The sequence below is a fragment of the Xenopus tropicalis genome, chromosome 2 (genome assembly GCF_000004195.4).
Source record: "Xenopus tropicalis strain Nigerian chromosome 2, UCB_Xtro_10.0, whole genome shotgun sequence".
Lineage (NCBI taxonomy): Eukaryota > Metazoa > Chordata > Amphibia > Anura > Pipidae > Xenopus > Xenopus tropicalis.
This window is the reverse complement of record NC_030678.2, coordinates 159,990,173-160,013,396: the sequence shown is the minus strand read 5'-3', so window position 1 is coordinate 160,013,396 and position 23,224 is coordinate 159,990,173. Positions and strand designations below refer to the sequence as shown.

General features: G+C 40.7%; 1 protein-coding gene across 1 annotated transcript; it reads right to left on the bottom strand.

Moving 5' to 3' along the window:
• Nucleotides 1-577: 577 nt before the first annotated feature.
• On the bottom strand, nucleotides 578-23,001 carry slc35f2 (solute carrier family 35 member F2; the record flags this gene model as incomplete). The annotated part of the gene is given in 8 exon segments (NM_001126571.1): nucleotides 578-607; nucleotides 3,984-4,138; nucleotides 6,170-6,222; nucleotides 6,826-6,982; nucleotides 11,523-11,682; nucleotides 15,389-15,516; nucleotides 18,783-18,958; nucleotides 22,783-23,001. Coding segments are annotated over 8 exon segments (957 nt in total), but the record flags the coding sequence as incomplete, so codon positions are not given.
• Nucleotides 23,002-23,224: the final 223 nt, after the last annotated feature.

Here is a 23,224-nt window from a genome sequence, read left to right as displayed (position 1 = left end):
GGGCCACCAATTGAGTTGACAATTGCAATACTGCTTGTAGCTAGGAGCCATGCCGGGAGGGTAGAATGCTGGAGAGAGATCAGCAGTTCGGCACGCCATGATCCTTCACTACGTGACCTTCACAGGAGGCCGCTGTTTACATTTCCTTGACACAAGGCTCTCATCAACAATCCAGCAGCAACTGGATTTTTTTTTACAATAAAAAATGTGTAATTTCTATAAAGGCATTATCTGTATTGAAACAATAAAAAGAGTCTGTATTAAAAATAAATGGAATATGTTGTAAAACTGGGGGATATCTTCTAAAACTTCTTCATATAAAATAGTGTCTTGTGACTCCCTTATAGAAGGCAGCACAAAATAAAGGTGCTGCTGAACTTTAAAACAAGCTGCAGGCCTAGTGGGCGCTCACTGCAGAGGGTTCCCCGGGAATGTACTGTAAGTTATGGGCTGGCTCCTCCTGCGCCTCATCCTCTTTCTCTGGGCCGTCAGCGTTGTGGGCGTCTGGCTGCTCCGCCGGCGTTTCGGCGCTGTAAGTGGAAGTACTGCAGTACATTATGAATCCAACCATGATAACGACAAATGCCAGGATGTACAGTATAGAGAACTGGGAGGGAAGAAACAAGAGAAATTAGACAAAAGGGCAATTGCAGAAGTCTTAAAGGGGATGAAATGTATCAAGGTAATTGCCAGTGGCCCTGCACTGGTAAAAGTTGTGTATTTGTTTCAGAAAATCTACTATAGTTTATATAAATAAACGGATGTGTAGCCATGGGGGCAGCCATTCAAACTGAAATAGGGCACAGGTTTCATAGCAGATAACTGATAAACGTGGAGATAGATTTGTCGGATTTTCCACCAAATTCACAAACCTCTATCTCCACTTTTGTGAATTTGTCTTTTAAACAGACAGTTTTCAGATTGTCATTTTCCAAACATTTTTTTATGAATTTGAATTTGCCTTTAGCTGTTAGTAAATCTGTCGGTGCCATCAAACCCAGTCCCACAGCTACAGGAGCCTTGGAATAAGGATTTTACCCGCAGGATTTTGCATTTCATTTGACATTTGTCATTTCACTTTGGGGGCATTTCCTGAGGGGTAATTTTAGTTTGCCCAGGGAAACTATACATCATTTTTTTCAGAACAATCTGGGCTTTCTAGTGTTTTCTATATTTCTGTGTAATTCCACTTCCCAACATACCCGGTGAATAGAGGTCCAACAGGGCTAGGGCCCAGCGGGTTTTTATCCAGTGCCCTGTTGGGCCAGTCCAACCCTGTACCCCAATATCCCAGTTTGGGTGCCAGTGTGTATGTGCTGTTTGCTGATCACCAAGATGGCTGCTGGGAACAGGTGGGGGCCAATGCTGTTAGGCAGCTCTGTAGTTCTGGACATGCTATGGGGGCACAGATAAGTTGGGGCAAATGTCAGTGAAGTGATTAAAGAGGGGGCACTGTTGCTCAACTAAAAATGTGCCTGGGAGGCTTTACTTTTCCTTTTAATAAAAATGTTCACAATATATTCACTGAAAATGTTATTATGGCCTCACTAATTAAGCTAAAACTAGCATAATCATGCAAATGTGAGGTAAAAACTTATTATATATGATATAAATTAAACTTTTTTTAATCAGTGTTTTACTTGTTTATAAAATTTTAATGAGGCTTTTTGCACCTATTGTTCTAGGGTTAGACAGAAACTAGGCTGCTAATCCCCATTAATATGTTAACGATCCCCCACCTACCTTAGGTGTGAAATGGAGACTGGATGAAACAAAACAGAAGAGTTTAGAATTGGTCTGACAGAGTTACACTAAAAATGTCAGGGAAAAATGTCGTTAAAACGTCAAATTCACAAAAGCGTCTGTAAACTGTCTTTCTTTCACCAAAAACGGAAAAGTGGCGGTTGAGTCGGAATTTAGGCGGATTTCTGTTTGTGACTCTGGAGAAAGTGTTTTCCACCAGTTTTTCCACCACTTTTACTCCAAAAAAGGGCTCTCTCCATTTTTGTGAATTCTCCCCATAGGGACCATCCAAAAGCCAAGAACAGCCTTCATTTGGCACCTTTAGGAACCTTTTATATGCCTATGTAGCTCCCTTAACTCTTTTTACATTTGAATGTGGCACAAAAGTAAAAAAAAGGTTGGGGTTCCCAGATATAAAGTATAGTAGTCCTTCTGGAGCAACAGTACATTCTAATTACTTTCATTTCTTGGTATTACTGTTCCTTTCATCTTTACTGTGCATTTCCCTCATGTTATTGGCTGATGTGATTCAGCCTATTGGATCAATGATTAGCAAAAGAAAGGCAAAAAAGGGGGCATGCACACTACTGAGCATAGCCTGCGCCTCCCTGCTATGTATGATTTCTAAGCTGCGGGGCCAGGAGGCCCCCTGGCTTGCAAAGTGAATTAAAAAAAAACCAAGAATCTCTGCATTGCTACATTTTTGCAACCAATTTGCAAATATTGTTTAAAGACAAGATCTATTTTTTTTTCCCAAACTGTTACAAAAAAAAATGTGAACATTCCCTTTAGATAGTCCTATAGCACATAACAATTAAGTGCATCTTCCATATCCCCTTTACCCCACTGCTCCTACCATTGGAAACAACTGTAACAAAGAAAATCCCATGCACCTTTGGCTCGATAGGGTCATTGGCCTCACTCATTGTCATTGTTTGCCAGTCAGCAAATCATCACTCCCGATAACATGCAATGATTCCGGCCTCAGTAGGGGCCACAGTAAATAAAGAGCCCTACCCCCCCCCCCCCCCAGAGAGAACTAATTTAGAATCAGCACTAAGAAAGCAAAGAATGTTTATTATTAAGGAATTATTGTTATCTTGAGGAATGAAGGATCACGCAGGATGTTCCCTCTTATCTGTTGTACTTGGAAACCATTCAACAGGGCCATAGTATTACAAGTGTTGGGTCTTCCTGGAAGATAAGGTTCCAAATGAAAATAAACTGCTAAAGTTCAAACTATGAAGCGCAGTGCCAGGGTTTAAGGCTATGATTTGCAGATGTGGCGGATTTGCTTCACAAGCAGAAAGCCAGAGCGCTGGGGAAACAACTATCCTGTAGTATGGGGCCAATGGTCGCAGCAATAAAATGCAGTGGGCCCAAAGCTGGCAAGCTCTAATTACCCAACATATATAATAAAGGGCACTAAGTTTACACAGGAGTAGTAACCCATAGCAACCAATAAGATGTTTGTTTGCTTTTTAAACAGGTGGCTATTAAATGCTACCTGCTGATTGGTTGCTGTGGGTTACTGTACCTGGGCAAACGTAGTGTTAGAGACTAATGGGGTTATGGAATAAAAGGCACAAAAAGAAAAAAGCAAGATGGACCTGTGTGTGTACATTAGCAGTGACCTACCTGAAACACTATGACAATTTCCAGCCGGATGCAGGCATAGGGGAATTGGGGCACCAAAACATACAAATATGCATTTCAGAGCCAAAATACGCTGTGGCTCCGGGGTTGGGCTGGCCACTTGGCCAAGGGCAGTATTGTGAATTTACTAGCAATGTACTTGCCGGTAAACTTGTAAAATCTAGTCCTTCACCCTGGCCCACGTCTGGCTCACCCAAATCCTGTGTGAGCTCCTCCTGTAACACACTGGTCGCCTGCTCTGCCCTGCCACAGCTCTGCCCCATACGTCACGCCTCTGCCCCATACGTCACGCCTCTGCCCCATACGTCACGCCTCTGCCCCATACGTCACGCCTCTGCCCCATACGTCACGCCTCTGCCCCCTCACTGACCTACCCTCATCTGCCTGGTACTGTAAGTTTGAAAATGTGGCAACCCTAGGCTTGGTCCCCCTGCAGACCTGACTTCACCCACATCCACTTACCTTTCCTTTAACCCTAGAGTGTAGGTTTACGTCATTTCAATTTTTGGGGTGTAGATATTTTATCCCAAGCATTTACATTCCTTAAAGGCATTAGATCTCGTTATAAACTATATTTGACTTACACTGTACCCAAACAAAAAGAGGCCAAACAGGAGGCTGTACATATCAGCGGTCAAGATGCCCAGGTTTACAGAGGTAGCGCTTGAAATCCTTATGACCACTGGCATCACACTATAGAGACTGAACATGCAGAGGGCGAATGCAGCAAAGAGCAGGCCTGCAAAATAAAAGGGTACAGTTGTAACTCATGAAACCGTGTTTTTGGAACTATGGACTATGCAATGTGCCTTCCCACCAACCTGTCAGTAATGATTTTGCTGCCCCCACTGGTCTCCTTTATAGGATTCCATGGATGAAGAAGCTGAATGTTGTGGTGAGGGCACCCCCCATGAGGGTGGAAGTACAACGCTTCCTTTCTGTTACAGCCAAACGACTGCCCCACCACTGACCAGAGTGTGTTTCACTTTAACATGGCCTCAATGTTTATTTTTTTATTTTTAACATTACAGGGGTTGTTCACCATTGAGTTAACTTTTAGTATGATGTAGTGAGCAATATTCAAATACAATTTGCAGTTGATTTTTTATTATTTTTATTCTTTACCACAGTTATCTGGTTGCTAGGGTTTAAATTACCTTAGCAACCAGGGAGTGGTTTGAATGAGCATCTGGAATATGAATAGGAGATGGCCTGAATAGAAAAAAAAATAATAAAAGTAACAATAAAAATAAAATAGTAGCTTCACAGAGCAATTTTACGGTTGCTGGGGTCAGCGACCCCCAATTTAAGAGTTGGAGTCAGAAGAAGCTGGCTAATAATGAAAAAACTTTAAAAAATAATTAAAATTGGGTGAAAAGTTGCTTAGAATTGGCTATTCTGTAACATACTAAAAGTTAACATAAAGGTGAACAACCCATTTAAAAAAGCATGGTAACGTTTCAAAGCACAGTTCACATTAAGCAATTATACAACCAGCCAATAGAATTGAAAAGGGGAAATGCCACCAAAAACTGTAATTCTAAGCAATTTTCCACTGTATATTAATGAAACATTTTCAATTGTTTGAAATTGTTTGCAAATGGAATAGCTATTGAAATCAGTATTGATGTGGCTGTTTATATTCTCTGCACTGCTGGCTCTAACTCCTGAAGCAATGTAGCAGAGGTCACTGGAGAACTGACTGCTACATGGGTTCAAGAGTCTGAAAGCAGCATTCATTTACCTATTTCTGTTTGCAGGTTCCGAGTACATGGTTTGGAATTTCTTTGGGGGGGGGGGGTTAAAAAAAACAAAACAACAAAAACAAAAAACAACCGTTTGTGGGTTGAGGTCCTAAAACAAAATTTTACTTTATTACTGTGCTTTGATTACCCTTGAGGACAGCTGATCCCGGCCCCTAAGCCTTCCCGAGATGCAATTTCACAGGCTATTATTGTCACTGTCATTAAATGAAAGATTGTTCATATGATTCCCCCTCACATGCTACATTTCTGGGATTATTACCTGGCAAAGCATGGGAAGCAGAAGAATCTCAAGAGGCTGGAGTTTAACTGTGCACTCACATGCTATATATCTACATTATATATCTCCACTGACAGCAGTGCACCTACAGAATGCTGTAGCACATATTAAATTAAATGGCTAACCATTCCAGCAGCTTTATCATCTGTGTCAGAGGGCTGCTGTATGTGCCCAGAGGTACAGCAGCTGTACGGTGCCCTCCACTCCTGCCCTTTACTGCCAAACCCCTCACCAATGTTGCTATTCGTGCATGTGTACAGTACCCAGGGCATCAGCAGCCATCAAATAAAAGAATAACTTGCAGAGGTCTTAAAGGGGTAGATCTTCTTTTCAGCTTTCAAATAGGGGTAATTGATCCCCAGCAACCAAAAAACTATTGCTCTGCGAGGAAACAACTTTATTGCTATTGTGACAGATTATAATAATTTATCTTACTATTCAGGGCCTCTCCTAGTCATCTGTCTGGTTGCTATGTTAAATTGGGCCCTAGCCACCAGATAGCATCTGTGCAAAATCATTAAACAAAGACACAAAAATGTCTCAAATGGTCTCAGTCTGAATCAATCTAAAGTTATTTTAAAGGTGATCTGCTTCTTTAATAACTGTGGGGCAGCAAAGAGAAAGAATCAGGAGTGGAAGTGGATCCTACCAGGCTTACTACATAAGGTACAGCTATCTTGTTGTTTAATGCTCCGCATGCCTTTAAAATATTGTGTTAAAAACGTACCCACTTTCCAGTCCCACTGTATATTGCCAATGGCATTGTACTCCACGATCATGCTGGGAGAGAGGGAGAAAGCACAGAGTAAGAGCTATTGTACCCTTTAGAACATACACCCATGTCTCTAACAAGTTAGCTGACCCCTCAATAAGCATGCCCAATCCCGTAGCAGAACATCAGCTAATTACCCTGGGTATCCACACACTGAAGAAATGCAGCGGAATCACTCAGACAATGTGTTTATTTTCCACATTAGTACAGATATCTATGTTTCAGTCTATATTGGACGTATGCACATTGGACGTATGAAGCATTCATATAGTTTGCTCTTTCTGGCTGCGCCTTATCGTCCCACTATGGAATGTAATAATTATACTTCAAGGGATTCGGTCATGATTATTATGGAGTACTTTTTATTTCTAAATTACACTGTTTACATAACAAATATTGACAAATAGGATTTGTGCTGAAATTACATTCTGCCAATTATTTAAATATTTTTAAAAAATACATATTTTCCTATTCTTTTGCCATTATAAAGCACTAATTTTAAAGTTGGGCTATTTTCACTGACCTTACCACCACCCTCCTTCATAAACAGGGCAATTGTTTAAAGACAGTTAGTAATGAAAGAAATAAACAAACACCATACAGATACTTACAGTTGGATCCCACTAACAAAGGTTCCAAAGAGGCCCAGCATCCCAAGGAACTCCTCTCTGGTCAGGTTCTTCACAACATACTCCTCACACACATTGGAAACCGCATACAAAGCGGCACCCAAAATAACCAAGACATCCCCAATTAGCATGTCACTGGCTGCAGGAGAAAAACCAATAAGAGAATTCAGTAACTGGCACACATTCATTTTCTCTACACCCAAGGCTAAATCACAGGTGTCCAACCTTGGCACTGCAGTGTATCCCACACATTAAACAGCAACTATTTTTAAATAAGGTTTATTTTTCTCATCCAATTTGCTGTAACATACACTATAAAACAGCCCTTCCCAGACTGTGTGGCCAACGTTAAATGTAAAGTTGCCTTGAAATTCTAGGGAGAGGGCACGCCTTGCTCCCTGTAATACTTCACACATTATAAGCATTCTAAAAAAGGTATTTTGGTAAAACATAGCAGTCATATTTACATTTCCTTTTCAGGGTCTAACTTGCTGTGTAGGCAATGTAAGAGAGAAAAAATATTTGCAGAAAACTGTAACCCTAGTATAGGTAGTGTTGTTTCAACCATATGAAAGCCTAAAGTAAACATTTGGGCAGTTTGACCACCAAAAATTATTTGCCTCCTTTATGAATTCCCCCCCCCCTATTTTTAAGTCTTTATTTTAATGAAGCTATTGAAAGAACATGCAATAAACATGGTTCACAATTATGAATATGAATAGTCATGAATATGTGGTGTCTCTGTGATACATTGCAAAAATCTCAAGACAATATCAAGCCACGGGCTCCATATTTTAGCAAATTTATCTGGGCATCCTCGAGCTACTGCTCCCTCTATCAAGTCGAATGCCTTGTTGGCATACAGCGACATGAGCCAGCATTTCAGTGGTTTGATTAGGGATGTGTAAAGACTCTCCTAAGGTTAATAGCCATAGATTTGCCAGGCATAAAACCTGTCTGATCCATATTATGGAGAGGGCAATCTTAGCTAGCCTAGAGGCAAAAATCTTTGCTAGTATTTTTGTGCCCGTATCAATGAGCGATATTGGCCTATCAGGTTCACATAGCTCAGGGTCTTTGTCTATGAATTCCCCTTTTAATGCATATTTAATGGTTTCTGCCAAGTGCCAAATATAATTTGATAATTAAGATAATCTGATTCTGGGACTCAGCACAGTGCCACAGAGCCATTATCTCCAAGGTTTTGGGACTCAGCACAGTGCCACAGAGCCATTATCTCCAAGGTTCTGGGACTCAGCACAGTGCCACAGAGCCATTCTCTCCAATGTTTTGGGACTCAGCACAGAGCCATTATCGCCAAGGTTCTGGGGCTCGGCACAGTGCCACAGAGCCATTATCTCCAATGTTTTGGGACTCAGCACAGTGCCACAGAGCCATTATCTCCAAGGTTCTGGGACTCAGCACAGTGCCACAGAGCCATTATCTCCAAGGTTCTGGGACTCAGCACAGTGCCACAGAGCCATTATCTCCAATGTTTTGGGACTCAGCACAGTGCCACAGAGCCATTATCTCCAAGGTTCTGGGACTCAGCACAGTGCCACAGAGCCATTATCGCCAAGGTTCTGGGACTCCGCACAGAGCCATTATCGCCAAGGTTCTGGGGCTCGGCACAGTGCCACAGAGCAATTACCGCCAAAGTTCTGGGACTCAGTACAGTGCCACAGGGCCATTATCTCCAAGGTTCTGGGACTCAGCACAGTGCAACAGGGCCATTATCTCCAAGGTTCTGGGACGCAGCACAGTGCCACAGAGCCATTATCTCCAAGGTTCTGGGACTCAGCACAGTGCCACAGAGCCATTATCTCCAAACAGAAAAGATTTGGAACAGTGGTGAAGGATTGGCAAAACTAATGAAATGACTCCAAATAAAAACCCATGGGCCTCTACAATAAGAAAGACTAGGCAAAAATAAGATTTATGGGAGAGTTATATAGTTAAAGGGGTTGTTCACCGTCAATGTCCAAATCTTATTAAACCACTAACAATGTCAGAAGCATGTCAGAAAATCCAAATATTAGGCACCCCCCAGTGACTGTGTTCACTTGCCTGATTCTCTAGGCCGGTGCTCCTATTGGCAGAAACCTGCAATAGAGTGAAAAAGCTGGATTTTTTGTCAAAGTTCGGTTTCTCACTCTACTGCGCATGGGCAGCCGGCACAAAGTAACAAGAAGGAAGAGGATCGCTCACCTCCCTGTTCCCTGGGCCGGTTCAGTTTTCTGCTAACAGGAGCACTGGTCCAGGGTATACACTGAATACAATCACTGGGGGGGTGCCTAATATTTTGGCACCCCAAATGATGCAATCTTTCCTGCTCCTTTAAAAGGTAAGCAGGCAGCTTGAAGATCTAAGTTTTGCATAACTCTGTCTCTTAAAAAATGTATTGACGTAAAATCTGTGCTTACTCGTGTTCCCTTTGTACAATATTTCATTTTGTGTATCTTCAAATTACTTAGGGGAGGGTATTATGAGTAATGTATCAATGTTTGCAGATGACACAAAACTCTGCAGACCAGATCTTGACCAACTGGCAATCTGGGCAGCTAAGTGGCAGATGAGATTTAATGTGGATAAATGTGAGGTCATGCACCTGGGATGTAAAAATATGCAAGCCCCGTATACCCTTAATGGGACTGCACTAGGCAAATCCATAATGGAGAAGGACCTTGGAGTCCTTGTAGATAATAAACTTGGCTGTAGCAAGCAATGCCAGGCAGCAGCTGCAAAGGCAAACAAGGTTTTGAGCTGTATTAAAAGGAGTATAGATTCACGGGAGGAGGGGGTTATTCTTCCCCTTTACAGAGCGCTGGTAAGGCCCCATCTAGAATATGCTGTTCAGTTTTGGTCTCCAGTGCTCAAACGGGACATTACTGAGTTAGAGAGGGTCCAGAGAAGGGCAACTAAGCTGGTAAAGGGTATGGAAAGTCTCAGTTATGAAGAAAGACTGGCCAAGTTGGGTCTGTTTATACTGGAGAAGAGACGCTTAAGAGGTGACATGATAACTATGTATAAATATATAAAGGGATCATATAATAACCTCTCTAATGTTTTATTTACCAGTAGGTCCTTCCAACGGACTCGAGGGCACCCACTTCGTTTAGAAGAAGGGAGGTTCCATTTAAATATTCGGAAAGGATTTTTTACTGTGAGAGCTGTGAGGTTCTGGAATTCCCTCCCCGAATCAGTCGTGCTGGCTGATACATTATATAACTTTAAGAAGGGGCTGGATGGATTCTTAGCAAGTGAGGGAATACAGGGGTATGGGAGATAGCTCTCAGTACAAGTGAGGGAATACAGGGGTAGGGGGGATAGCTCGCAGTACAAGTGAGGGAATACAGAGGTAGGGGAGATAGCTCTCAGTACAAGTGAGGGAATACAGGGGTAGGGGAGATAGTTCTCAGTACAAGTGAGGGAATACAGGTGTATGGGAGATAGCTCTCAGTACAAGTGAGGGAATACAGGGGTATGGGAGATAGCTCTCAGTACAAGTGAGGGAATACAGGGGTAGGGGGGATAGCTCTCAGTACAAGTGAGGGAATACAGGGGTATGGGAGATAGCTCTCAGTACAAGTGAGGGGATACAGAGTTATGGGAGATAGCTCTTAGTACTAGTTGATCCAGGGACTGGTCCGATTGCCATCTTGGAGTCAGGAAGGAATTTTTTCCCCTCTGCGGCAAATTAGAGAGGCTTCAGATGGGGTTTTTTGCCTTCCTCTGGATCAACTAGTAGTTAGGCAGGTTATATAGAGGCATTATGGTTGAACTTGATGGACATATGTCTTTTTTCAACCCAACTTACTATGTGTAAAGATCAGAAACCATTCAGTGTAACAAAAATGCAATAAGAGAGGAAATCAGGAGGGTGGACAGTACTTTTCACATCACTGCACACTTATGGGAACCCCTGCAGTCAGTCCGTGACAACTGAAAATCTCAGCAGATGCCTCTACATGAACAGCCAAATCAGACAATATCTGACTGTTTGACCTGTTGCAGCTGGTGGGAAACCTAAAATTTGCAGCATTTATGAAAAGAATAATTAATACCAACAGTTTATATCATATTGAGAGGCCTATTAAAGAATCTCGCCAAACTGGGATATATATATATCAGTAAATATTGCCCATTTACATCTTTTCCCTTGAGCCGCCATTTAGTGATGGGCTGTGTGCTCCCTCAGAGACCAGAGAAAATAATTTAGTTCTAACTGTAACAAGAAGTAGTGTGAGAGTAAGAGAAATTGGTCCATTAATTGGCTTATTTGGCTGATGTGGCCTAACATGTATGTGTGGACTGTGAATCATATGATCCCAGGGGGCGGCCGTTAGTACTAAAAATGGCAATTTTCTATTTAGGAATAGCAAACGGCACATGCTACTAAAAAAGTACAAATGTATGAATCCGGGTTTTACATATGAGCTGTTTTATGAGATATATTTTTATAGAAACCTACATTGTTTGGGGATATAGTTTTCTTTTAAAACAGAGAAGGTCCCCAACTGGGTGTTTAAATGTATAGGGTAAGTAGTGTGGAGCACCATATTGCTTAATACATTATAATATCAACATTAAACTTGCCAAAAACATCAAAACACTGCAGCTTGCTAATGACCCTGGCCTATAAAAGAACAAGTATATTTTTTCAATGTAACATGACTAACCTTTTCCTTGTTCTCTTCCAGCCAACACATCTGCACCAACCATAGTCCCAACGCCCAACAGACAGACCACAACAGCAAGATAATGGATCAATCTGTATCTCGAGCGAAGAATGAACCAAGAAAGAGCCATCAGTACAGGAATCCCAACACAGTCCAGCAACTACACGGTCAAAAAGAAAGAGACGGAGAGTTCATGTTATGGCATGGTTATACAAATGTATCGGATTGCACTTCCAAAGATTAAAGGGCAGATTTATTCAAGAGATTCTCCCACAGCTAGATCTCAAATCAAAAAAGTCAAATCCCACATATTGACATTTTCTCAATTTCTTTTGTCAAAACATCTCAGGGACGCTAATTCTAGCCAAAGGACAGGGCGGTCATTATTTTTATAAGGAATTAAGAATGCTATAAATGGGCAATTAAAACTAGTCAATAGAAGCCGAAGGGAACCTTACACAACATGAGAATATTTTTCTCAGCTATTTAACTGAATGCCAAAAATTAACACTTTAGTGAAAAAACACAAGAACCAAACTTGGGATTCCAAATTGCGTCTTGATTTTTGATATTTGGGCCTCCTTTATTCTACAATACAATAGTTGTACCACTGGCCTGCATTAGATCCAGCTGTTCAGTTCCAGCTTTATAGCTATTTGGTCTGCACTGGAGAGGTAACTGGATCCACATGACCATTCCTATCTATAATGCAATACAGGAACCCATTGTAGACCCAATCTTCATGCAACCAAACAGATGTGATTCCCAAAGAAGCCTTGTCCTCCTGGCGACAAAGATGGAACCCACAGGGCATGCCCCTCATTTGCCCATCTTTAATAAGGCTGCCCTGGTACAACTGAGCCAAACCAGCTCAATGACATGCAAACAAAAGGAAGAGCACGAGCAATCAGCCTTTGCAACTTCCTTCTTTGTCCTTCTGTCCACATACAGAGAAGCTTTCTAAGAAGTGCTGCTTCAATGGTATTTATATTAACATTCATTGGTGGCTATTGGTTACTAGAACCGTGACACTTATCTTTACTATTACAAAAACTCCTCTGAAAGGTTCAGTAGATTATGAAGGGAATAGATTAAGGTGCTCACCAAGAATTCGTTGGCATTTACAGGTAGGTGGTGAAGCTGCCATAGGGTCTTGACTTAGGCTTTCTTCATATTTAGGTGCTCTTTATTCTCTTTTTTTTATTAAAAAGTAAAGTCTACAACGCATTCTGACGCGGCCCAACCTAAATAGCCTTTGATAGGGGCTCAGAGAAATCATTTTTAGCATTTTGAATGGAAAAAAAAAATAGATATATATGTATTTTGGAGCGCCCTGTTCTTAAGTTTACGGTCAGGGCCAGACTGGATCGGTGGGACACCAGGAAAAAAACCTGCTAAGCCCGCAGACACAGACCCTATCCCTACCTGTAAGTACTGTCACTCCACAGCCGGCTTTCCTCCCCCAATCTCAACAAAGTAAGACTAGGTGCGCGTGGGGGTGAGCAGGCAGACAGTGGGGGCCCCTGAGTGGGTGTGGGGGCCCCTGTGGCAGTAGCCCCTGTGGCAGTAGCCCCTGTGAGCCTCAGACACCCAGTCCAATGCAGTTTATAGCTGATGTCAAGAAACACATGTACAGACAACATTTGTCTAGTGCCTGCCCATATCTATTCAATATTGCTTCAAACTTTTTTCTTGTAAAGAGCCTGCACACCGGAATATTATTCAAAATCCTTTATTCTCAGTCAAAGCAATAAAACTGCCTAATGGTTCAAAAGACTTACTATAAAAGGAGATAAAACAGTCTAACTTATGCTGAAGAGTTATAAATACTAAAACTATAAATAAGGTAAAATTACTATAATCTTTTTAACACAGTATAAAGTATAAACAGAGTATAAAGCCAGGTCAGTATTTCCAAAATTCTAATTTAAACACCTTTGATGGCATACAGCCATCCCAGAAACTTAAAAATGGGCATCTACTTTGAGGCCACTGGGAGCACCACCAAACTTGGTGAGCAACATGCTGGGGATCACTGATGTAGAGAGGAATATTCTGAAACAATTAGCAACTGGTCTTCATTATTTATTATTTGTAGCTTTTTAATTATTTAGCCTTTTGTTCAGCAACTCAAGCAACCATCTGGTTGCTAGGGTCCAGATTACCTTTGCAACAAGGGATAGGTTGAATGAGAGACTGGAATATGAATAGGAGGGACCTGAATAAAGATAAGTAATAATAATAACAACAAACAACAGTAATATTAACAACAAAATTATAGCCTAACAAGCAATAGTTTTTTGGCTGCTGGGGCCAGTGACCCCCATTTGAAATATGGAAAATAAAATAATTAAAAAATTATAAAAAATTAAGACCAACTGACAAGTTGCTTAGAATTGGCCATTTTATAAGATACTAAAAGTTAACTTAATAGGTGAACCACCCCTTTACAACTCAGCAACAGAAAACAGGTAATGCATAGAAAATATTTAGACGGTTAGAGTTGCTTACACTCCAAAGTGAGCTGCAGACAAAACAACCCATCGTGCCAAGAGGTAACGTAATTCCTCTTCTGCCGATCCCATGCAATCAGTAGTAAACCAGTAACCAGCATCAGAATGTTATAAAAGGCTAACCAGGTTAGTCCTTTAAATCCTGAGTCAGGGAGGCAGTTGTAGGGTTACAGTGGGGTGGTGGTATGAGTGTTCTCTATCAGTGTGCTGATGTTCTGTGCAGCCCCGAGACAGAATGGAAATAGTGCTAACCCAAAGGCACAAGGCAAACACGAGCATGAATGGAGCTTTATATGAATCCCTGCTTCTGGGCACAGGTATCTGACCATTACTGAAGGTATCCAGCCACTGACTAATGACAGCTGGCCCAAACCCACAGCTACACAAGCTACAGAACCATGTACAGTTTTAGCCTAGACTAACAAACCAAGGATGGAAAATGCAGCTAAAATAAAATTGAATATGCAGTGTGGAAAGAATTATAATTATCTATTTTATGTTTTAAACTAGTGTTTATCTGCTTTTATGACAAAAATATTTTCTAAATTCGGCATTAAGAAATTGTAAAGGCCGAAAAAGCCTTCCAAAAAATCTGGCTAGAAATGCAGTATTTTATATACTCAGCTTACTCTGTACCAACCTAAAGATACAGTAGCCCTATAAAAGCAATAGCAATGTCTTCTAATCGGCCCACGTCAAGCTTCCCATCTTGGATCTTGTTAGGCCATCTTTGAGCATGTGCAGTGCCACTGACACTCAAGTCTGCTACTGTTGTGAAACTACATTTAGGGGCCGTCAGAAACACCAACACAGAAAGCGAGGCTACATCTGTCACAGGCGCTGATAATACGGGGACAGTTATTATTCAGTTCTTATGCAGAGTGGACCACTTTGTTGCCCGCCATATAACATGAACCTGAGCAATTTTATATTGTAGATATACAGTATATTAAGAGTCAGCCCCTGAACCTCAGTACCTGATAGTAGCCCAGAGCATGTGCAGTGCATAAGCAGAAAAGGAGATGGGAGCTACTGGGGGCTTCTTTGGAACTGAAGTGGACTTGGGCTGGTACAGAAGCTCAAGCATTAAACAATTAAATGTTGTACCAGGCCAATTTATACTGAATACATGGCGGCTTGTAATCATACAGGAAAAATACAGAAAAAGAAATACATTTTTTTAAAAAAAACAAAAAAATCCATAATGTTCCATTATCAATCTCTGGTATGTGACTACTACAGGTCATGTGATCTCAATACCCAGGTAGGTATCTTTTAAGAGAAAAAAATAGCTGAAACCAGGTGAACACAACATACATTTCCAAAAAAGGCACAAGTAACGTAGCCACTTACCTGCACGCTGGTAATGGAAGTAAACTGGTAAGCTTTAACTATGGAATAGTTGGCTTCAACATCCACGATGGCCAGCAATATATACTTCCACCATTTGTTTCTTACTATGTACAAAAGGCCATTCTCTCCTATTTGAGACAAGTATAAATATAGGAAAAGTCAGGAAAAGGTGATGTACCGTGCTAGCCAGTCAAAATGTTTACAGGGTAACCCTGTTGAAATAAAAAGTAACAAAAGTGGTATAAAGGCGATACCTTTATTGGCTAACTAAGATCCCCTTTTATATGACTTTGTTAACACCTTCCACACAGATATTCCTTTTTTCTGGTTATTTGATCTATGAACTGAATGTTGTATGTATATATATATCTTGGTATCTTGATAAAGGCTCTAGGCCAGAGCCGAAACGTTGATCTGATGAACGAATTTTATGAAAAAGACCCTGGAGTGCGCCTATTGTACGTGGTTTCATTGGATAATATTCCCTGGCAGCACCCGGGCAACTAAGAAGCATAATATAAGTTTGAAGTGCGGATTTTACTGTGGCTCTGTATATATATATCAGAGAGCACCACAGCTTCATTGTAATCAGCTTGAAAAAGGAACTAAAATGTTCTGAAAGCTTGCTATGCTTATCTTAGTTAGCCAATAAAGGTATCACCTTTATACTTTTTATTTCAACAGGGTTACCCTATAGCAGGGATCCCTAACCTTTTATACCCATGAGCCACAATTAAATGGAAAAAGTGTTGGGGAGCAACACAAGCATGAAAAAGGTTCCTGGGGGTGCCAATAAGAGCTATAATTGGCTACTTAATAGCCCCTATGTGGACTGGCAGCCTACAGAAGGCTGTTTGGCATTATACTTTGGTTTTTATTCAACCAAAACTTGCCTCCTTACTAGAAATTCAAAAATAAGCACCTGCTTTAAGGCCACTGGGAGCAACATCCAAGGGGTTGGGGAGCAACATGTTGCTCACGAGCCACTGGTTGGGGATCACTGCCCTATAGGAAAAGTCAATACGCCAATACTTTGGCCAATAAACTCAATTCCATAGATTTAATATTGTTTAATATTTTGAAGGGTAGGGTTCTGTGAAAGGATATAAAAACAGATGTCTTGCTTGTACTATGCATTACTAAGACATCTTCAGCCATACCAATTACATCACAGAATGGACTGTACAGATAAGGAGCACATACATACCAAGCCCACAAACTGACACTGGTAACCACTTTAACAGTATAGCTTACTGTGTAATTACTGTATGTACTGCATATTGAGATAAGTTTTCAAAATTCCATATATGCAGATATGAACAGAAGGAATGCCCTGCGCAAGCCATAAGCCAAAGTTCAACAAAGGCTGTAAAGCAATGGGTTGAGGATCTCAAATACAAGGCTGGAACTAGGCAGAGGGGGGGAAATAATTAGGGTGCAAAGCTAGAGTATTGCCGAGTAGGCTTTTTGTCACTTCGCCAATTGCAACTCCCACTGGAGGAAGTTATGGGCATTTCCGAAGGGAAAATTAATGCTCCTGTGCTCTTGCAGGCCCAATGGACCTTCTGGATGGGTAGTTAGGGACAGACAGTTTTTGAACATTTGCTGTACAAATCCGCTTCTGTAACAAGACACAGGCTTCTAAAGATGAAACCAATCATATTTTCTGTACACTACCAAATTTCAAATCTTTTCAGAAAATAAGCAAATATATCTTTCTACTCCAGACGTAAAAATTCATGTGCACTATTTTCATTTGGTGCCTCTGTACCCCACATAGTTTGGCACATCTATGTATACTGGGCATCAAACTGTTCAGTAGATCCCTGGCATTCATATTTAGGATGTTTTACGCTGCAATGTAATGAAATGTGGGGCATATAATGGGGTAAATTGCAAGCTTTGAGAATTTTCAGAAATTACAAAAAAATTAGCTTAGGTTTGCTGTTTGGTGCTTTGCCATACAAAGACATTTACCCATTTTTGATTCGGAGGAATGTGTATTTTCTGAAAATATGAGCTTTTCTGGGGCTGACTTACTTGCCACTTTTTTTATTTGCCACTTTTACCACACATAAATCAGGAAGTTTTTTTTCCAGATAAGGTGTCTTCCCATAATTTGGATCTCCTACCTTAAGTCTGCTAAAAATATTATTTAAACAGAAATTAAACCCAATAGGATTGTTTTACCCCCAATAAGGATTAATTATATCTTAGTTGGGATCAAATACAGGTACTGTTTTATTATTACAGAGAAAAGGGAATCATTTAACCATTAAATAAACCCAATAGGGCTGTTCTGCCCCCAATAAGGGGTAATTATATCTTAGTTGGGATCAAGTACAGGTACTGTTTTATTATTACAGAGAAAAGGGAATCATTTAACCATTAAATAAACCCAATAGGGCTGTTCTGCCCCCAATAAGGGGTAATTATATCTTAGTTGGGATCAAGTACAGGTACTGTTTTATTATTACAGAGAAAAGGGAATCATTTAACCATTAAATAAACCCAATAGGGCTGTTCTGCCCCCAATAAGGGGTAATTATATCTTAGTTGGGATCAAGTACAGGTACTGTTTTATTATTATAGAGAAAAGGGAATCATTTAACCATGAAATAAACCCAATAGGGCTGTTCTGCCCCCAATAAGGGGTAATTATATCTTAGTTGGGATCAAGTACAGGTACTGTTTTATTATTACAGGGAAAAATGAAATAATTTTTAAAAATTTGAATGATTTGATTAAAATGGAGTCTACCTGTAGAAGCTTTGAGGAGAATTTTTAGAATTTTCATACATTTTTATAGAAGCTGCTGAAGTTCAGAAAAGTATTCCCGTCTGGTTATTAGGACTAGAAAGACATGGTTACAAATTTTGGATTTGGCAGAACGTGTACTTTTCAAAAAAGCATGGTTTCCTAGGGCAAACCTAATGTTCTAGGATTTTTGGCTTTGGAATCTAAAGTATGCTGTATTCTCCCTGTAATGCTTTGAATATTCGGTAATATACTGCTGGGAGTTTTTGGTCTATAGAAGTCAGAAATCTCCAAAAATACTATACATATATGGTATTGGCACTTTTGAGAGACATAAGGCTCTGAATCAGTCAAATTTTTGTCCATTAAATTAAATATTTTTCTGGTATAAATCCCTAAATCATGAAAAATAGCAATTTTTCTTTTTTTTTTTTTTGGTATTTAGAGCTAAGTGAAAATAAACAAAAACTCAGGTTTAGAAAGCTCAGGGGCATTTCCCCTGGGAAATGGCCCTAAAGGGCACAGCACAAAATGTTAAAAGAATGACATTCCTATAACTTCATATAAAATATATCAGAGTGTTTATATTTGGAGGACATCGCTATTTGAACATGGAGGCTGGAACATCCACACCCACCCTTCCGAAACGCCAGCCAGACAGTGTAGACCAGGAAGAGCAGGCAGTAGTTGATGAAGCTCTGTAGCATTGGAGTGTCCACTTTATAGATCTCTGCCAAGTACTGACTGGTCACCGCTGTCCCACATATAAAGAGAGAGAGCATCTGGCCCAGAACCAGGATCTTCAACACTTTCCTAGGAAACAGAGCAAGGAACATAAATGATAATTTCAGAGCAAACAGGGTTATCACTATGTCACCCACTCAGGGAATCCTGCCTCGAATCCAATGTGTCTTGGAAAGTCACTAAGGCTCATGGCAACCCAGTGGCATATTTATTATAGTGTGTAAGGCAACATCACCATTGGTGTCACCCACAGAAACCAATCAATAATTAGATTTGAACTGTCATCTACAAGTTAGAAAAACAATTGGTTTAATTGCATTACTGGTCAGGCTAGGAAGGAAATCTTAGCAATGAATCGGTTAATTGTAGAGTTAATTATAGATTATAGACAAGCTCTGTCTGACACGCTGCTCCACCTAGCACTTACTCATTACCCAGGGGCTATTGTTATAGTTAAACTGTTAAACCAGCATGACAAGGAAACACATTTTCAGATGCCTTAAGTTACGTTTATTTAGCTATAGCTACTGCGGGCACTTCAATGTATTAAAAATAACATTCAGTATTATCAGCTATAGGTATGGAACCTCTTATTCAGAATCCTTAGGACCCAGGGTCTGACTGGGCCAGTAGGACACCAGAAAAAAACCTGGTGGGCACCGCCGGCCCAGACCCAATCCCCGCCGGGCACCAGTGCTCCCCAGGGCTGTAATAGCTCTCCCTCGAGCATGCATAGCTCTACATTTTGTACACGTGCTCAGGGAACGGGCTTAGGCAGCCGGTGGGGGTCCTTGTGGGGGCCCCTGGGGCACCAGGCCCGGTGGGCCCCGCACCCTCCAGTCCAACCCTGTCGGGGACCTGCAGCTTTCTGGATCTGAATCTTTCCATAATTTGGATCTCCATACCTTACAGGACAAGGCAACGCAAAATATAATTTTTTGCCTAATAAAAGAAACCAAAATTCTAACAGCTTTGCAATATACATTTATTACAAGTTTGTAATGGTTTTTGAGTTATTTGTATTTATAATTGCTATTATAAGCAGTGCTTGTCTGTCCTTTTCTATTCTCTGCCCTGGGGGCTGACAGACCTGTATTGCTGGAGGAGCAAGACCTTTGCAACATTGTTTAAAATGTAACAACCAGGAGTTCAGCAAATGCTGCTTTCAATAGCAATTACATTTACAAATAACGTTTAAAGCGCTACAAATTTTTAATTATTTCATATTGGAAAGTTTAGAATTATGTTTTCTTTCATTATGCAAAAAAATATTTTTGGGGTTGACATGCCCTTTAAGGCTATTAAAAAAGAATTTAAACATGAAATAAACCCAATAGGGCTGTTCTGCCCCAATAAGGGGTAATTATATCTTAGTTGGGATCAAGTACAGGTACTGTTTTATTATTACAGAGAAAAGGGAATCATTTAACCATGAAATAAACCCAATAGGGCTGTTCTGCCCCCAATAAGGGGTAATTATATCTTAGTTGGGATCAAGTACAGGTACTGTTTTATTATTACAGAGAAAAGGGAATCATTTAACCATGAAATAAACCCAATAGGGCTGTTCTGCCCCCAATAAGGGGTAATTATATCTTAGTTGGGATCAAGTACAGGTACTGTTTTATTATTACAGAGAAAAGGGAATCATTTAACCATGAAATAAACCCAATAGGATTGTTCTGCCTCCAATAAGGGGTAATTATATCTTAGTTGGGATCAAGTACAGGTACTGTTTTATTATTACAGAGAAAAGGGAATCATTTAACCATGAAATAAACCCAATAGGATTGTTCTGCCTCCAATAAGGGGTAATTATATCTTAGTTGGGATCAAGTACAGGTACTGTTTTATTATTACAGAGAAAAGGGAATCATTTAAACATGAAATAAACCCAATAGGACTGTTCTGCCCCCAATAAGGGGTAATTATATCTTAGTTGGGATCAAGTACAGGTACTGTTTTATTATTACAGAGAAAAGGGAATCATTTAACCATTAAATAAACCCAATAGGGCTGTTCTGCCCCCAATAAGGGGTAATTATATCTTAGTTGGGATCAAGTACAGGTACTGTTTTATTATTACTCAGAAAGGGGAAACTTTTAAAAATCTGAATTATTTGATTAAAATAAGGTTTATTGGAGATGGTCTATGCGTAATTCGAAGCTTTCTGTATAATGTGTTTCTGGATAACAGATACTATTGAGATTAGAGAAAGTAAACAAGATCGTAACCCTGTTGTATAAATTAAAAGGTCATGAAATAGTATTAATTACACATTGGGTATTACTGTATATACAGGTATCAGATCCCTTATCTGGAAACCCGTTATCCAGAAAGCTCTGAATTACGGAAAGATTGTGTCCCATAGACTCCATTTTAATCAAATAATTCAGAATTTTAAAACCGATTTCCTTTTTCTCTGTAGAAATAAGACAGTACCTTGTAACTGATGCCAACTAAGATATAAATAATCCTTATTGGATGCAGAACAATCCTATTGGGTTTAATTAATGTTTTATTGATTTTTTAGTAGAATTAAGGTATGGAGTTCCAAATTACGATTCTACCAATATCCATGGTCCCGAGCATTCTGGATAACAGGTCCTATACCTGTACACAAGGCAACGTTTCGGGCTTCAACCCAGCCCTTTATGAAGCCTTGATAAAGGGCTGGGTTGAAGCCCGAAACGTTGCCTTGTGCACTTTAGTAAAAGTCACTTTTTTCTTCAACATAACCGGAGTGCTGCTGTTTTCATTTTTATCTTGGATACTGTTTTACCCGGGCTGAGGGGTCAGCGTGCACCTGGGGCTACAACTAGCCGGTTTGTCCACTGTGTAGCACACCTTAATCAATTAGGTCCTATACCTGTACCACCCAAGGGAGCTAAAGGGCAAGAAGAAGCTCCACCTGGAACCTCAAAGATCAGTACCAATAGTAGTGCTCTTTAAAGGGTTAGTTCCCCTTAAGTCATTTTTTTTAGTATGATGTAAACAGGTTTTTGTTTTTTATTAAATCAATTTCATTTTTTGTTCTGCACTATTCAGGCTTGTAATGTCTACTGCTATGAGGATGCTTAGATACCCAAGCAACCAGGCAGCAGTTTTAAAGTTTAAACAGATGACGAATAGGAGAATATCATAAAAACAAACCCTCATTTCCAAAACGTTGCCGAGAACAGGGACCCCAACAAACAACCATCATCACGACCAAAACTTTCCAAAGTTGCTTTGGAAAGTTCCATATATCAAAAGTTCATTTAACTTCCCAAAACTTCATAAATCAAGTTTGCATGTGTCTGAAGAGAGAACAGGATATTTAATAAAGCGTGACGGTTTGGAAATAAATTGATTGAAAAGTTTATGATGCCATTTGTTATTATATAATGAAGTGCAATCAAATGCTTAAAGGGCAAGGGAAAGTCTGTGCCCCTTTGTCTTTGCTGGTTCTGACTCCTGAAACAATGTCTGTTCATTCAGCGGATGAACAGACATGGAATAGAACAAACTAATAGAACAGACTTCTGCTACACTGAACCTAAGTTTTTGATGCTATTTGTTATTATATAATGAAGTGCAATCAAATGCTTAAAGGGCAAGGGAAAGTCTGTGCCCCTTTGTCTTTGCTGGTTCTGACTCCTGAAACAATGTAGCAGAAGCCAGCGGATGAACAGACATGGAATAGAACAGACTTCTGCTACACTGAACCTAAGAACAGAAAGGGACATGCAGACACTGCTTCCATGGCTCTCTCCCCATACCCAAACACAGGCCAGCAGTCTCTATGGGAATGAGAGAGAGAGGGGTGAGCCAGCAGACGTGGCCCTAGCACCCTCCCTATGCTGCACCTGTATCGCTCCCATCCCAACACCTGCACCGCCGCAGCGCTTACCAGGAGAACAGCTTTCTGGCCAGGCAGCCCACACGCTCCCACATGGCTGCCTTGTTATCCGGGTTCCCCAGAGGTTCCCGGGCTTCTGCATCCTCCATCTTCCGCTGCATCCAGGGGAGCAGTGATAGCTTCAGCAGCTGCCCCTCTCTGCCACCTGCCTGGGACACCACTCACACACTGACATTAAGCGCCGGCACTGTAACCATATACTCCCCTGACATGCTGCTTCCAAAGGGGCGGTAATGAGGAGCAATACGGTAGGGATTCCGGCCTGACGTCATACTTTAAGTATTACGGTAAAGTGTCCAATGGAACGCACCTCTGCCACACGTGTTGGCTGTTGGAACGCACACTAGGCCTAATGAGAAGATCGCCGCAATGTGCCAGGCTTATAAATCGATCCCGAGTAACGCATTTCCAGTTATCAGGGGAACAGTGAGAG